At 43.2% G+C, this 17156-nt stretch overlaps 2 protein-coding genes across 2 annotated transcripts in view; one reads left to right on the top strand and one right to left on the bottom strand.

Annotated features, from left to right (window-relative positions):
• The window catches only part of LOC119086202, a 62541-nt gene extending 46276 nt beyond the window's left edge, over positions 1-16265 (top strand). Inside the window, exons 9-10 of the mRNA XM_037196812.1 lie at positions 10824-10966; positions 15518-16265. Coding sequence (XP_037052707.1) covers positions 10824-10966; positions 15518-15533 — 159 coding nt within the window. The 3' untranslated portion in view covers positions 15534-16265. The remainder of the gene's footprint in view (positions 1-10823; positions 10967-15517) is intronic.
• LOC114700548 (40S ribosomal protein S11-like) lies at positions 740-1259 on the bottom strand. The gene has a single exon (XM_028880207.2). The coding sequence runs from the start codon at positions 1242-1244 to the stop codon at positions 768-770; it is 477 nt and encodes a 158-aa protein (XP_028736040.1). The 5' UTR covers positions 1245-1259; the 3' UTR covers positions 740-767.
• Positions 16266-17156: the final 891 nt, after the last annotated feature.

Below are 17156 nucleotides of genomic sequence, written 5' to 3'. Positions count from 1 at the left end.
GAAGAAGAGAAGAAGAAGGAGAAGAAGGAGAAGAAGGAGAAGAAGGAGAAGAAGGAGAAGAAGAAGAAGAAGAAGAAGAAGAAGAAGAAGAAGAAGAAGAAGAAGAAGAAGAAGAAGAAGAAAAAGAAAAGAAAGAAGAAGAAAAGAAAGAAGAAAAGAAAGAAGGGGAGAAGGAGAAGAAAAGGAGGAAGAGGAGGAGGAGGGAATGGCAGCTGCTGCTGAAATGAGTTATCTCACGGGTGGTCAGTGGAGGATAAAATGAACCACACACAAATGTATTTTAACAAATATAATCTCTGGGTGATAATATTTATGACACCAAGGATGTAAGTCAACAGTCTTTGGAACCATTACAATAACGCTTCCTGTATCACCTGAATGTTCCTTGCCACTTTTAGGGAACAGTCTGAGGAACTCAATTTCTTTCTTTCTTCTTCTTTTTTTTTATTTTTTTATTTTTGAGACAGGGTTTCTCTGTGTAGCTTTAGAGCCTGTCCTGGATCTCGCTTTGTAGACCAGGCTGGCCTCAAACTCACAGAGATGCGCCTGGCTCTGCCTCCCAAGTGCTGGGATTAAAGGCGTGCACCACCACCCCCTGGTTAGGATCTCAATTTCTCTCTCTCTTTCTTTCTTTCTTTCTTTCTTTCTTTCTTTCTTTCTTTCTTTCTTTCTTTCTTTCTTTCTTTCTTTCTTTCTTTCTTTTTTTTTCTTTTTTTTTTTAGCTAGAAAACCACTTTATTTGTTCTGGGGAGGTGTCCAGAGTCCCCTTAGAACTTCTGGAACTGCTTCTTGGTGCCAGCAGCCTTGGTGACCTTGAGCACATTGAAGCGGACTGTCTTGCTCAGGGGCCTGCACTCTCCCACAGTGACAATGTCGCCGATCTGTACATCCCTGAAACAGGGGGACAGGAGCACAGACATGTTCTTGTGGCGCTTCTCAAAGCGATTGTACTTCCGGATGTAATGGAGGTAGTCCCTGCGGATGACGATGGTCCTCTGCATCTTCATCTTGATCACGACACCAGACAGGATCTGACCTCGGATGGAGACATTACCAGTGAAGGGGCATTTCTTGTCTATGTAGGTGCCCTCGATGGCCTCCTTGGGCATCTTGAAGCCTAGACTGATGTTTTTGTAGCACCGAGGGAGATTTTCCTTGCCGGTTTCTCCAAGCAGAACACGCTTCTTGTTTTGAAAGATTGTGGGCTGCTTTTGGTAAGCAGGTTCCATCTGAATGTCTGCCATCTTCCCGGCAGCCTGAGAAAAAGGGAGGTAGGCTCACTCCCGGGTTTCCTTATTGACTCCAGGATCTCAATTTCTTAATGTCAAGCTACATACCAAATACATACTTTATTCTAGCTCAAATGTAAATACCCAATCTTTTTTTTTTTTAATCAAATATGTACTAACTCCAATTGTTTAACTGCTAGCAATGGCTCCAATAATAATAATAATAGGGATGGCTTGCATATTCTGACTGAAGAATTACAGGGTTTTAGAAATTTGTTTCACCACAACCCAATGAGAAACAGGTGGGGGGGGGAGAAAAGATGGAATACAAATAGGGAATATGGTCCTTTTGATCCAGACCTGAATCCGGATCCTGGGGATGTCAAAATACTTAAGAGGACATTCCTACACGAGTTCTTTCCTGGATTCTGGCATTGTTCAGAGTTCAGCACTGGTCTTCTGAGAACTGTCCACGTGCTCACTCTGATACTGACTTCTCTTTATGGTGCGGACACCCAATGTTCTATCTCAATTAAGACTTCTCATTTGTGCTCAAGACCATACACCTAAGTGCCCACTGGACCTCTCCCTTGGAGGGGTTGCAGGTACTTCAGAGCCAACATGTCCAAAGCCCAAGTCTACCTGGGTCATAAAATAAGGACAGCTGTAAAAGATGAGGTGTGGCCAAGTCCTGCAAAGCCTGTACAACAAGAGAAGGAAGAAGGGAGGGAGGGGGAGAGGAGAAGCATGGGCTTGATCTGAGAGCAGTGAGGGACACTGAAGTGTTTTCAACATAAAGTGGCCTAAGCGTGTCCCTGTGGGTTAGGAAGATCACTATTGGTGCTTTGCAGCTAATGGGTTAATTAATTAATTAATCAAGTAATGGCTTGCATATACTGACTGAAGAATTACAGGGTTTTAGAAATTTGTTTAATTTGATTAATGGATTAATACTTTTCCTACAAAATTGTAGGGAAAGTATGTGGCGACTACTGAACATTATAGCTGAAAAAGGATGGCTTTGCCAGGTATGTAGAAAGGAAGATCTTGGGCCAGAATGTTGATGGGGAATGTAGTGGAAGCCACTGAGATTGGCCACGGCCCTAGGAAGATTCTAGAGAAGAGAGTCAAGGTTCCTTGGTCACCTGCTCTAACCAAATAAAGCTCTCACATTCAACATCCTTTATTCCTTCTCCCACAAAATATGTTCAGGGAGTGCCACACCATGTTTATCAATAAAGGGATGCAGTCACTAACGAGAGACAAAAATCTCCTGTACTCCTGGAGTGGATACCCAAAGCACAGAAGACAGCATGTGAGAAAACATGTCAGGCAGTGAGCGATCCCTTAACTAAAAATAAAATCAAGGGAGGAAAAAGACAGTAATAAAGGCAGCCGGAAATGACGCAGGGTGCTGCTCCCCAGGTTTTGGGTTTTGTTTCCTTCAGATGGGCTGGGGAGGTGGCCCAGTCCGCAAAGCACTCACTCTGCAAGCCTGAGTTCAGTCCCCAGAAGTTACATCTAAAAAGCAGGGTACAGGGTGTGCTTGGAGTTCAGGTCTTTTAACGTCAGCCACCTCAATAAGCCCGTGCCTTACATGAGCCTGTAAGAGAGAAAACTTGATTGGCCTAGAATAAGTGCCCAGTGTGCAAAGTGCTATAAAAAGCCATACGTAGCCATATGTGCACATCCACATTCCAGAACAGACTATGCAAGGAAAGGCGTAGCTGCTGAATGGTTTGGAAGCTTGCTGACTTCCTACAATAGTATAGAAGTCTGGGGAACACTTACTGGGAAAGCTATTGAGAGGGAAACAAGCTTCATTCTTTGGAGTAAATGTTTTTTTCCACTGGTCCTTACCTGGTATTATAGGGAGTGACTAGGGAATTGAGGAACTGAACTAAGGATGGAAAGAAGCCTTGCAAATGTAATAGGTATAAAAGCTAAACAGTAACTCACTCTCAACAGCTTATCCACCGAGAGCGCCAGAGGAGACAGCCTTGGGTGTGACTCCTTAGGCCCTGTCCATCCGGCTCCTCCTTAAATACAGGCTCCTCTACTGGCCTGGAACACGCTAAGTATTGAGAATGGCTGGCCTGTGAGCCAGGATCTTCCCTTCCTCCACCTCCTCGGCTCTGGGATTATAAGCACACACCACCGTGCCTGGCTTTTTGGGCTCCGGTTTCATACCGAGTACAAAACCCCTAGAGGCAGCTACATTGCGCCTATCTGGTTGAACCCCCAGGAGTGAAGATGTGGGTTCTCCTTGACCAAGAGGCCTGTCCTGCAAAGCTGTACTCAGAAATTCCTCTGACCGCATGGCGAGTCGAAACTGTGGGCGGCTGTCATAACAAATTCAAGAGCCAGTGGTCAGACTCACGGCTAAGAAACTGATTTGTGAGGGTGAACTCGAGTAAGGCTCACACTGTTGCAGGGGCTGGGCAGCCACAGATAGGAAGGAAATAACAGTCATTACTGTGTCGGATACCTGATCGAAGCCATTCATGGGGGACAAGCTTAGTCTCGGTTTGGGAGGGTCAAATATTATACAATATTATAGAAGTCTGGGGAACACTTACTGAGAAAGCTATTGAGAGGACAGCTCATCTTTGAGTATGTTTTTTCCACTGGTCAAATATTGTAACAGATTGGCAGAGGGGACAGTGGTCACTGATGACAGGAACACATACTGGCAGTTTCTTCACATGGACTGGAAGTAGGTAAGGGTGGGCACAGCTTCCAAAGGCCTGCCCCCAGAGACCTCTTTCCACTATCCAAGGCCCACTTCTTAAAGGTGCCACGCCTTTAATAGTGTACCACAAGGTGGAGGCAAAGGCTCAAATCACGGGCCAGCAGGGCCATTCCAGATTCAGACCAGAAGAGAGATGAAGTCTCTCTTAATATGAATATGGTTGATAACTTTCATCACCAGAACCTACCAGTCAAACTTGGGTCACTGGGCAGCCAATCAACCCATGTTCCCTTTCTTTCATTAAAAATAAAAATAATAAAAGAGCCAGGTGGTGGTGGCGCACACCTTTAATCCAAGCACTCGGGAGGCAGAGGCAGGTGGGTCTCTGTGAGTTCAAGGCCAGCCTGGGCTATAGAGCGAGATCCAGGACAGCCAAGGGCCACACAGAAAAACCCTGTTTTTTTTTTTTGTGGGGGGGGGGAGAATCATAAACAATGCACCTTGGACATAGGAGCCCCTTCTCACTCCTACTGCCCCCCCCCCAACCCCAAACACATCCCCTTCCTTCTTCCTTTGTGTGTGTGTGTGTGTGTGTGTGTAAGAACCCATCGAGTCTAGTTCATGTTGCCCGTGAGCCTTTGGCTGATCTTGTGTAGGCCATCACAGTTGCAGTGAGTTAATGAGGATAAGCTGTGCCATGTCCAGAAGGTATCGTTTCACAGCATCCCTCCGATCCTCTGGCTCTGACATTCTTCTCTTTGAGATGTTCCCCGAGCCTTGGAGAGGGGATGTTGACACAGATGTCCCCATCAGTGCTGAGCGCTCCATAAACTCTTATTCTCAGTACCTTGCCCTAGTATGCATTAAGTGCTGACCACTACAGAGAGAAGTTTCTGTGGCCAAGTTGAAGGCAACACTAATTTACGGGTTGGAGCAGGCCTCAAGTCCAGTTCAAAACAATTAGTTACCCCCATAATCTTAATGCCACTATTGCATCAGGAGGCACATCTGGCCTTGCAGGCTGGTGTCGTAGCATGTAGGGTTGGCTGCAGGAATACTGTTGATGTCTTTTCTTCCTTAATGGCTACAGAGCATCTTCTGGCACTGTGAAAGACTGTCACTAGGGATCAATTCCAGCGTGATTTCTCTATGTCCTGCAACTGAACTGAGTGATGTCTTCAGCCATGGGCTTTTACTATCTTAGTTTTCGTGGAAATCTAGACTCAATGGCAATAGCCTGTGCTGTTTGGGAGGCCTCTGAAGGCCTCCCTGACCACTAACTCAGGGAGGTAGGTGTCTTAGTGTTCTGCTGCTGTGAAGAGACACTGTGACCAAGGCAGATCTTATAAAAGAAAGCCTTTAATTGGAGAATTGCTTACAGTTTCAGAGGATTAGTCCGTTATCATCATGGCAAGGAACAGGGGGGCTGGAGCAGTAGCTGAGAGCTACAACCTGATCCACAGGCACAGGGCGGTGAGGAGGAAGAGGAAGTCATAGTGGAGGGGAGAGGAGAGGGAAAGAGGGGGAGGAGAGGGGGAGGAGAGGGAGAGGAAAAAGGAGGTGCAAGATAGACGAGGTAACTCCACGTGATAGAACATAGATTAATATAAATGGGTTAATTTAAGTTTATAAGAGCTAGTTAGGAACAAGTCTAAACTATAGGTTGAACTTTCATAGTTAAGAAGAAGTCTCTGTGTCATTATTTGGGAGCTGGCTGGCGGGACAGAGAACGTCTCATTACAAACCACATTCTGTTTATTGACCACTGAAGGAAATCCTCACTCTGGACTTTAGTGTGTGTTCATGATTCAGGGAACACGGTTCCCATATCTGCAATGAAGACTGAGAACAAGAAAATTCAGTGACGACCTGTAAGGTCCTACTTCCACTGGGTGGTGGTGGCACACACCTTTAATCCTGGAACTCGGCAGGCAGAGGCAGGTAATCTCTGTGAGTTCTCAGCCTGGACTATAGAGAGAGTTCCAGGCCAGTCAGGGTTACACAGAGAAACCCTGTCTTTGAAAATAAAAACAAACAAAGGAACCTGTTTCCTACAGTGGCATCCAAGGATGGGAAAGTTGGTCAACATCGTGATCTGTGACGAGATCAGTAGCTCAGCAAGTGGACCAGAAGACAGTCACTAAAAAAAGCAGGCCAAAGCTTTCACTAGAACAACAGCCCATGCTACAAACCTGTGAATCAAGTATCTATGCAACGAGAATACCCCACTTCTCAGGAGGCTGGGCCTGATAGGCCATCTGGAAAAAGTATAAACTTAGAATGCTCGGAGATAGAGTCCAAAGGGATGAGTACCATTGAGCATCATCTTCTGTGGAACTGTTAACGGCTTTCTGAAATTATGACGATTATCCTCTAAGAGCGAGAAAACTGGGCCACAAAGAGTCAAGACCCTAGACTTCCCCCTCATTTCAGGCCTAGTGTTGCATCTGCTCTGCCTCAGCAAAGCTCTAAGGTTTAGTCTTGTTTCAGAACCCCTGAAGGGCTGAAAAGCAGGAGAGCTGACCCTGGGCACCAGAAAAGCCTAAGATGTTTTCTGAAGCCAGTATAATCTGGCATCTCCCCTCTCACACCCAGTTTGACCTTACAGGTGTCACGTCTAAATTTTATTCAAATCAGCTCTGCAACAGTTGGGTCCACGATGTTTAAAACTCTGTCCTAGCGTGGTTGACGTGTCCTAACGCTGTCCTATTGGCTTTTATACTAGACCCTTGACCAGATAATAGTGTAGAAGTGGAAGATGGGATGATCTTATGTCTCATCCAGGGACGTGGCTGACACCCTACCAAGGCAGACTAACAACAGAAAAGCAGAGATTTATGATGGCCATTTTTTTAAAGGTGTATTTTTAATAACTGGGCATGGTGGTACATGCCGTTTTAATCCCAGCACTTGGGAGGCAAAAGGTCAATCTCTATGAGTTCATGTCCAGCCTGGTCTACATAATGAGTTCCAGGCCAGCTAAGGCCACATAGTAAGACCTCTATCTCAAAAACAAGTGTCTTTGGCTTATAATCCTTCTGTCTCAGTCTCCCAAGTGTTGGAATACAGATGTTACATTACATCTTGCTAGAAGGAAGACTTTCCGTGAGTGAAGTATTTCTTAGCTGTGAGTCAGGAATAAGATACTTATTGCTGGGCATGTGAAGCATACCTTTGATCCCAGCACTCTAGTGATATAGATCTTTGTGAATTTGAGGTCAGCCTGGTCTGCATAGAAGATTCCAGGCCAGCCAGGGCTACATAGTGAGACCCTGTTTCAAAAAGCAAAACCACAACAACCACCACCACCAAAACTCATTGTCTTACTTAGGGTTCCCATTGCTGTGAAGAGACACCATGACCATGGCAATTCTTATAAAGGAAACATTTAATTGGGGTGGCTTACATTTTCAAAGGTTCAGTCCATTTTCATCATGGTGGGACATGGTGGCATGCAGGCAGACATGGTGAGGAGAAAGGAGAGAGGGGGAAGGAGGAGAGAGCAGAAGAGAGGGGAAGAGTCTGTGACCGGCTTTTTAAGGATTCCCAGCACATGCTCATGTGGGCTTACAGAGCTACACCACGCATGTACCAATTGCGTGACCACACGGATGAAATGAGACATAAGGCCCCTTGCTTGGCTACTGAACTGCGCATGTGTGGTCATGCAGCTGGGGGCGTGGCCAGGAATTCTAACTCTGAAACCATTAAGGGAAGAGTAAAAGCCCCTGAAGTGTTTAACCTAATTATCAATAAAAACTCAGGAGTCAGGTATTGGGGCAAAAACCTGAATGATCAGAGAAGCAACTAGTGACCTCTGCTCTCTCATTCCTCCATCTAAAAGGGCCGAGACCCTCTCTAAGACCCACCCTACTACTTCCTGTGTCTAACTGTCCTCAGTCCTCCAAGACGTCTATGGCTAATTTTGGTCAGCTAGTAGCTAGCTCTGCCCTCTGATTCAATGCAAACTTCATTGGCAGTCTCAGGAGTGTCAGAATGTGATCAAAATACCCACAACATTTAGACGGGCTTCAGCCCGGCCTCATTCTTGCCTCAAGGAACACTTTTTCTTTTTGCATACCTTTCTCTCTGGTGTCTGTGGAGCTCTTTCCTTCATTCCTGGTGTATCTGACTGCCCTGTATAAAAAGGACTCTATTTTCCATATATATGGCTTTATTTTTGTATAGCACTTATTACAACTGACTTTGCAAGTGTGCGCATTTCCCAGGTAGTACTCAGCAGGAGAAACTTTGTAGATTCATCTTCAGCATCAAGAACAGTGTCTGGTGTGCAGCAGTCATTATGACTTTGTTAATTTAAAAGTGCACAAATTGCTGGAGAGATGGCTCAGCGGTTAAAAGCACTGACTGCTCTTCCAAAGGTCCTGAGTTCAAGTCTCAGCAACCACATCATGGTGGCTCACAACCACACATAATGAGATTTGATGCCCTCTTCTGGCCTGCAAGTGCACACGCAGGCAGAAAAACTATACCTAATGAATAAAAGTGCACAAATATAAATTATAGCTTATGGTATAGATCTCCGGGGTAGTAAGTCTTTCAAAAACTGAGGCCCACAGTGAAAATAGTATGAGGGCTTCTTGACTATTAAAATGTTACTGAATCATCTCAGGTATCTTGTTTTTGTGCTGGGGACTGAACCCACATCCTCAGACATGTCAAGTGCATATTCTAGTATTAAACCACACCCTCAACCCATATTCTGAGTTTTGAAGCTAGCTACAATTCCCTAACCACACCATGAAGATAAGAGTGTGTGGCCAAGCCTGCCAGTGCACACCTGTAATCCCAGCACTAGGGAGGCAGAGGCAGAGGCTTGCTGTCAGGTTCTAGGCCAGCTGGGGCCATGTGGAGACTTTATTAAAAGAGGGAATGGTGGGAAAAGCAAGAGTGAGTGAGAGCACATGCATGAGGTCTAAAACTCTGGTCAACCCCCAGCCACAGAATCTGAAGGTTTTTATTTTCCCCCCCGCAGTCTAGCATTTCTCTGCATGATTACCGGGACAGTCGTCTTTGCCGGACCCGGACCCTGCAGCGCTGCGTGCCTTTCTTTATCACTAGGCTCTAGGCAGCAGCTTAACACATGTCGGATGGAAGCTTTCTTCCAAATAGAATGGAAGACCCAAGACCCAAACCAAATCAGGATGAAGCGTTGCCAGTTCATCACTTTTTAGAAATTACACCCCACCTCCTTTTTCCCCCCTCCAGACAGGGTCTCACTGTGTATGGCTGTCATTGAGCTCTCTCTGTAGACCAGGCTGGCCTTGAACTCACAGAGCTACACTTTCCCTTCTTTATATAGCATTTTAGGTTCAAAGGGGGGGGGGAGTAGTGCTGGCTAAACATTATCCCTGTCACTATTGAGAAACAGTGTTTGGTGTTTTAGATCTCATAAAATATTCACATATGTGTCCTTCATTATAACGTTGCTATTGGTTATAATGCCGAGTGGCGGTGGCGCACGCCTTTAATCCCAGCACTCGGGAAGCAGAGGCAGGTGGATCTCTGTGAGTTCGAGGCCAGCCTGGGCTACAGTGTGAGTTCCAGGAAAGACACAAAGCTACACAGAGAAACCCTGTCTTGAAAAACCAAAACAAAATAATAATAATAATAATAATAATAATAATGTAATATGTATAGTTTCACCTTCTAAGTTCAAGCAATATACATGCTTCATGGTTAATAGGCAGGTATGAGTGTTAAAGAATAAGGCTAAAGACAAAGTATTTCAGGCCCAGGAACCACACAGAACGTCATTTTATCTCTTACTAGCCATGTAGATGGACCCAGCAAATAGGTTCTTTTGTTGCAGAAATGATGGGCCAGAAAATTCTATTTCCATAGAGGAAACCTTGTGTTAAAACACCTCTTCATGATGAAAAGATCATATAATCTAAGGGGGAAGGAATAATGTGAAGCTGTGGAATTTACACACTTCTAAGACTTTCAGTTCTTAGGATTTGAAGACACGAGGCATGCTTTGTTTTTATTAAACTCTGTGCTATAACAAGCTTTTAAAGTTTTAATTATTTTCTTCTCTTACCACCCATAAAAGGAATCCCCTCCTCCCCATCTCTAATAGCTGAAAAAGAAAATCTCGAATCCTTTGCTGTGTCTCAAGATTTAAGATTCTCTTACACCTCAGTGTAGAATGACAAGCTTGACTTGATACTGAAGAGCTGGACCTCTTCATCACTAGTTAGAGAAACAGGCTGGACACACGCTCAGTGGTGAGGAGCATTTAAGGCTCTTTAGGACTCAGATTCAGTTCCCAGTACCTACATGGAGGCTCAAAACTGCTTGTAACTCCAGTCCCAGGGTATCTAACACCCTCTTGGACTTTGCAGCCTCCTGTACATACATGGTGCACATAAAACACCCATAAAAACCCCATAAACAGACACATCTCCATAAAAACCAGGTAAACAATGTTTGGAATGGAAGATGTTTTTAGAGGTCTAGTTTAATTCCCAAATCATAATCAATGTGCCTTTTTCTTAAAGATGAGTGACTCAATATGGGTCACACAATTTGCAGAGTTCTTGTTTTGTTTGTAATTTAATCTACTGACTTCCAAACGCCAAGGCTCTGTATTGTCTTAGTGGTTAGCTGTAAAAGAAAACAGAACACAGTATAATGCTTAAGAACACTGCTGGCATCTTTGAACTTAATTAGCATATTGGTTGACCACTTTGAATGTCTGATCGACACAGCTAATCGGCCTGTCTTCCTAGCTTTATACTTCACGCTCAGACTCTAGGAATATACATGCTGTTTTACATGTATAAACATGAATGCTTTTAGGTTGAAGTGTTTCCTTTCAAATCAACAGGACCATTCTTAAGATTACATTCTGAAAATGTTTTATTAACTTTTTCCAGATGTACATTCGAGGAAAGTTACTCTTTGCCAACTTTATCTTCAATGGGTACAGCACATCAGCTAATGACCTTCAAAAGCAAATTGTGAAGACAAGAAAGGATTATCACAAGGGCTATTTCCTCCCCAGCGACTTCAGGATACGGTAACTACACACGTCTCATGTCATCTCATACTTTCTTAAAGCAACTCTTTTATTATTTTATGTATATGGATGTTTTGCCTGTATATATGTCTGTGTACCATGCACATTCCTGAAGATGGAAGAGGGCATCAGATCCCCCTGGAATGGAGTTACAGAAGATTGTGAGCTGCCATGTAGGTGCTGGGAACCAAAGTCGAATCATCTGGATCAGTCAGTGCTCTTAACCACTGAGCCATGTCTCCAGCCCCAGATATATATATAGTTTGTTTGTTTTCTTGTTTTTCAAGACAGGGTCTCTCTGTGTAGCCCTGGCTGTCCTGGAACGTCTCTGTAGACCAGGCTGGCATCCAACTCAGAGATCCAACCGCCTCTGCTTTCCGAGTGCTGGGACTAAAGGTGTGTGCCACCACCACCCACTTTCAATTCACACTTTTAACCAGCAAATCTCAGACAAGGGCATGTTTCAAAACCTGCTTTTTGTGGTACTTTTTCTCCTTGATCAAACATTTCCTGGAGAAAGGTAGTTTATATTTTTAAAAGTTTCAAGAAAGACTACTTTCTCTTTATCCAGCATCTTATTTACAGGGCTATTCTGAGGCTCCTGGGAATATCCCAAGACAAGGTCTGAACCACTGGATACTAACTCCCTCCTTGATGCTGGCACATCTTTTCTGTCAGGAGGGTAACAGACAGAACCTGCTGTATCCAGAGGGAATGGTGGAAACGGAAAATTTAAACTCAAGCCCGGCACAGTGGTGGTCCACACCTGTAATCCTAGCAGTTAGAAGAAGGCTGAGGTAGGGATGGCTGGGACTCTGATGCCAGAACTGGGTTACAGATTCAAACAGTGTCTCCAAAACAAAACAAAACAAACAAACAAACAAACAAAAACAACCAACCAATGAAACAAACAAAAATACCCGGGCAAACAAAAAAACTGTAACAACAACAAAAACCTGGATAATCTAAAATTAAGCAACCGTTTTCTCTCTGGTAAATTATCACCAGATATTTAACAAGCAAAAGTTAGGCTAATGATTCAAAGGATTGCCCCGGCAATACGATCTTTTTTATTCTTGCATCGATTGTTGGGAAATACTATAAAAAAAGAGAAGCAGTGACAGACAGGAGAAAGAGAGAAAGGACTTCTTCCTTCTAGTCGTTTGTCCAGGATGCAAACAGCAGGGTCAAAAAGAGACACACAAAAATATACAAGACAGTTCAGATTTTATTAGCTCTGTTTTAAGCTGAGAACAGTTATACAGCATTTGCAAGCCTACAATTCTAAAAGCTTTTAAAAACAGTTGACAGCCATTTGATGTGGTAAAACAGAAAGTGACTAAGAACGTACCAAGTTGAACAGGAGGCATCTGAATGTATCCACAGCATCATTATTTTAATAACCAAGAGGGGGAAGCAGTCAATGGCCACCAGTAGATGAATGACCAGCAACGTGTAGTAGAGGTGTAGATTATTCAGCCCTAAACAAGGAAATTCAGTCACACGCTAAATGGGATGAACTGAGGTCATAACAGGAAACAGAAAGGTGCCTGCCAAGGGCTATGGGAAGGAGGGGAGGAAGGGGAACTCTTATCTAAGTGATAGAGGAGTCTATGATTTGTACAATAAAAAATTCTGGAAATGCTTCATTAAAGGCATAACATTTCCTGAATTGAACATAAAAATGGCAATGGTAAAGTATTTGGTTTTTAATCCTAATAAAAAAAGCTCTTCCCCCCACCCCCCGCCACCAAGATTTTATAACCTTAACTCTTCAGTTAGGGTAGGGCATGTAGAGTTCCAAGTTCTAATATATAAAGCATAAACAACCATAAAATGAAACTAAAAAGTATCTGAAAGAATATTTCCAAAGGCTGTTTGGGGGGTTGGAGGGTGCCAGAGACAGGACGAACCTTGCAGATGGCCGGCCAGTGCTCTACGACTGAGGAGACTCCATCCAACAACTTACTGAAGAGCCAAACCTTGCCAAGAATGGTGGCACACACCTGTAATCTCAGCACTCTAGAGGTGGAGGCAGGAGGATTGCAAGAAGTTCAAGATCAGCCTGGTGTACACAACAAGTTCTAGGCCAGTCAGTGTTACAAAATGTCTGGAAGAACAAAACAAAACAAAACAAAACAAACAACAAGAAAACAGAGCCAGGTTTGGTGGTACACACTTACAATACCAGAACCCGGGTGGTAAAAGCAGGCAAATTAGAAGTTTATGGCTGACCTTAGCTATATAGAAAGTTCAAAGTTAGCCTAGGATATAAGACCCTGACTTCACACACACACACACACACACACACACACACACACACACACACACACACACACATGCTCATTAAACAGTCCATACTTTCCCATTTCAGTGTCCATAATCAATGATGTAAACTAGAGCAATGTCCCCGCAAATCCTGACAAAACATACTGTACATCAACATAACAACGTTCATATATATTTTAGGCAATGCCAAGAAATACAGCTAGCTAAGTAATCCATACGGAAAACTCTACAAGGAAGAGAACACGGAGAGAGAAACACAAAATTGAATCTTTGGAATAAAAAACAATCCGCGGTATGAATAGGGTGCAGTACCAATGACGCAGTTGAATTATTCAGATGAGCCTCAACAGGCACCAGCCCATTTTAAACAGTGACCTGGTGACCCAAACTTGATGACGGGATAAAGATCGGTAGAACAGCACACTTTCAAGTTCCTTGTAGATGGAGAGCTTATTAGTCTACACTAAATATCAAAAGCATACATTTTGAATGCTTACCACGATTTTCGAGTTTGGGTGTTCCTTCATGCCCTTTCAGAATTCTTGTCTTCCAAATCAAAACAAACAAATAGGCAGTTGACTGTAGCAAGGCCAGCTATGATATGAGTCCATATAATATATTTACTAGATCAGAATGGTTTAAAAATCCAGAGCAGCAAGGAAGAAAAATGAAGTTCTTAAAATATTCTGATGTAAATCTGAGGGCTCCACCCACTTCTACTGTGCCGGCCTACCTTGCTCTCAGGAACCACAGAAAACTTTTCAAGTGAGCTCTGATGTGCAGCAGACTCAGTGACAGGGAAAATATACTAGTTTCTGAAACAAGAATTTAAAATCACTTGGCATCAGATGCCAAAAGATGAAGACAGGTACCTTTCAGAAAGTGACTCAACCACACAGTTGAAGGTGACTGATGCAGCATCACTGATAGTTAAAAAACAAAATTCATTCATTTGGAAAGAAGGCTGTTAGGTGGCTAAGTTGCTGCATCTTAAAATAGACATTTTAATCTATTTTATCTGATGACAAAAATCACAAGAACAGTTCTCCTCACTGGCAATCAGTAACAAGCACACAGACTTTCTATTATGGGAAGCTACTGTAGTATTTATTAATGGGGGACCTTATGTTGTTATCAGATGTTGTCACTTTGATTTCGGATAGATACACCAGCCACTGCTTGCTAAACAATGCATATATAAAAAGTGAATCTTGGTGAGCACAGGGTGTGGTCAGCCTCAGTTATCTTCAGTCTTCACACTCTGGATGGTCCAGGAATGATGCGCGGGCTTAGGTTGGTTCTAGGATAGGCCCAGGGGCCTGGTTTGATCTGGGATCCCTGGGACCATACCTAGAACAAACCCAAACAGAACCAAACTCCTTGGGGGTGCTTTCGGCTTGAATGGGCTTCTGGGCCTCTCACCCATGTGGGCCTCCAGGGCTGTCTCGGGGCCACACACCAACCTCTCAGGGACAGGAGTGACGTTCTTGGAGCCTTCCATACATGGTCACATGCTAGTACTGTGCTTAGTAAGCACTGTTTAAGTCGCAGTATTAAACAGAAGGTACAGACTGGGAGGGAGAAGGGCAGAACATACGTGGACTTAGAGACAGAGTCAATTTCGTCATCTAACTTGGAAGGAGAAGAGGGCTGAGACGTTGTTTAGGACCTTATGAAGGAGTGAACTTACAGATGCCATACTTCTGTTTCAGAAGAAATATTCAACAATAAACTCATTTGTATGTAGTCAATCTTTAGGAAATGTTATAAAACTAACAAGTCTTAAAGCCTAAAACAGTAACATTATCTATTTTAAGAAACTCTTAGGAAATAAGTAAGAATAAATACATCTGTCTAGTACCACATCTACAGACAGTCCCGGTTTGAAGCTTGTACACCCCAGAAGTATACACATGCTAAATACCACTTCTACTTCAGCCACACACGGGCTAAGTGCCTTTCAGTACACAGGGATAAAACTAATGTCCCTGCTGACAGACTAGGGTGGATACCAATGTACTGCATTTTAAAGATAACCGTGTGTATTCTAATCTATCACACAATTATTACTATATAATCTTGGCTGGCCTGGAACTCACTACATAGACCAGGCTGGTCTCGAAATCAGAGATCCACCTGCCTCTGTCTCTGGAGTGCTGGGATTTTATCACACATTTAAACCTAAGTATAAAGTCGATTCTTGATTCTGCTACCTTTTGCCTATGTGAGCCCTGACATGAATTCCTTCTCTTTGGTTTACAGCAACTGCACTGGGTAGAACGATGCTCCTCTAACAGTTTAGTCAAAGAGAAGTCGGGCGTACTCTCTTCTACAATGGTGTCGACACAAGAAACTGGTTTGGACCATTCTTTTTCCAATTACTATATCGTAATTCCCTTCCTTAAAGATGGATAACCGGAGGCCCGATGCATGAAGCCTGATTATAAAATAGCCTGACATACCACTCACACTGCACATGATGAAAACCTGAGTCCCACAGCACATAAATGGTGCAATGAAGTGGATACTAGGAGAGCTGCTTCTAGATGGAGTCTAATTTTACTTGAAAATGTTATTTTTTTCATTCGAGAGAGGAAACTCATCTTGCTTATTTTATATATTAAAGGCTAATTTAGGCATGTCTGCTACTAAATGATGGTGAAAATTCTGTCACTCGGTTATTGACCTTAGCTCTAATACTGATAAATCATGATAAATCATATATAAAAGAAGCTTTTATATATTCTTCCTTCTGCTGAATGAAAGAAAGTGCTGGGGCTGGTTAAAAACCTAGCGGATGAAGGAATAAAGTCTTCATGGCCTAGAGTCTACAAGCCCATTACTTTTCAGATATCTTCAATAATTAATGTTTTCTTGCTTTCCAGGCTTAATGTACTTCGTTTTGGAAATGAAGATGCATTTCTCTTAAAAAAAAAAAAAAAAAAAGCCAAAGAAATTTATAACAGCATGTGGTATCCAATTCAACAGAAAATATAAGTGACAAAGCTAACTCCGATGGCCTGGTTTTAATTACTGCAAAAGAATTACAATACAGAACCAACTTTAGAGAAGGCAAAATGTTGAAAAAAAAAAGGTTATTTCTGTATAATAACAATTCTTAATTGAGAGCAGGCATTTAACCCAGTAATTCTACTTGAGCAAAGACTGCAATCTAATAGGTCCTAAGAAATGCTACAGAAAGTCAGTGAGCTCAAGTGGGAGGTCTTCTCAGTCTGCATCCATCTGCAGATTGGGAGGCACATGTGGATGTGGAGAAGGGCTGCCAATTCCAGCTCGCTTAAGCAGAAATATAAATGTAGGAATGGGAATAACTATCAAATAACTAAAGCCCAGCCGAATGGAGCTCAAAAGAGGGCCAGTTCTCAGCCTTTAGTGGACCAGGGCCAATGTTAATAATGCTCGTTCTGAGCTGGGCGTGGTAGTGCATGTCTTTAATCCTAGCACTTGGTAGGCAGAGACAGGTGGATCTCAAGGCCAGCCTTGTCCACGTAGTAAGTTCCGGGACAGCCAAGGCTACATAGAGAGACCCTGTCTCAAAAACCAATAATGGGGCTGGAGAGATGGCTCAGAGGTTAAGAATACTGGCTGTTCTTCCAGAGGTCCTAAGTTCAATTCCCAGCAACCACATGGTGGCTCCCAACCATCTGTAATGAGATCTGGGACACATGCAAACAGAACACTGTATACATAATAAGTAAATAAATCTTTAAAAAAACCCAAAAAAACCAGTAATGATAATGATAATAATAAAAATAATTTCGTGTATTTGTGTATACATGTTTGTGTGTACATGTATACAAGAGTGTGTGTGTGTGTGTGTGTGTGTGTGTGTGTGTGTGTTTTAAGCCAGAGGTCGATATTCAGTGTTTCCTTAGGCTAC

The sequence above is a fragment of the Peromyscus leucopus genome, chromosome 18 (genome assembly GCF_004664715.2).
Source record: "Peromyscus leucopus breed LL Stock chromosome 18, UCI_PerLeu_2.1, whole genome shotgun sequence".
Classification (NCBI taxonomy): Eukaryota; Metazoa; Chordata; class Mammalia; order Rodentia; family Cricetidae; genus Peromyscus; species Peromyscus leucopus.
The sequence above is the reverse complement of the archived record's forward strand: the minus strand, read 5'-3'. Positions and strand labels throughout refer to the sequence as shown.

Excerpts from the sequence above, each read along its gene's own strand:
- LOC114700548 (XM_028880207.2), bottom strand. The coding sequence starts at position 1,244 with ATGGCAGACATTCAGATGGAACCTGCTTACCAAAAGCAGCCCACAATC.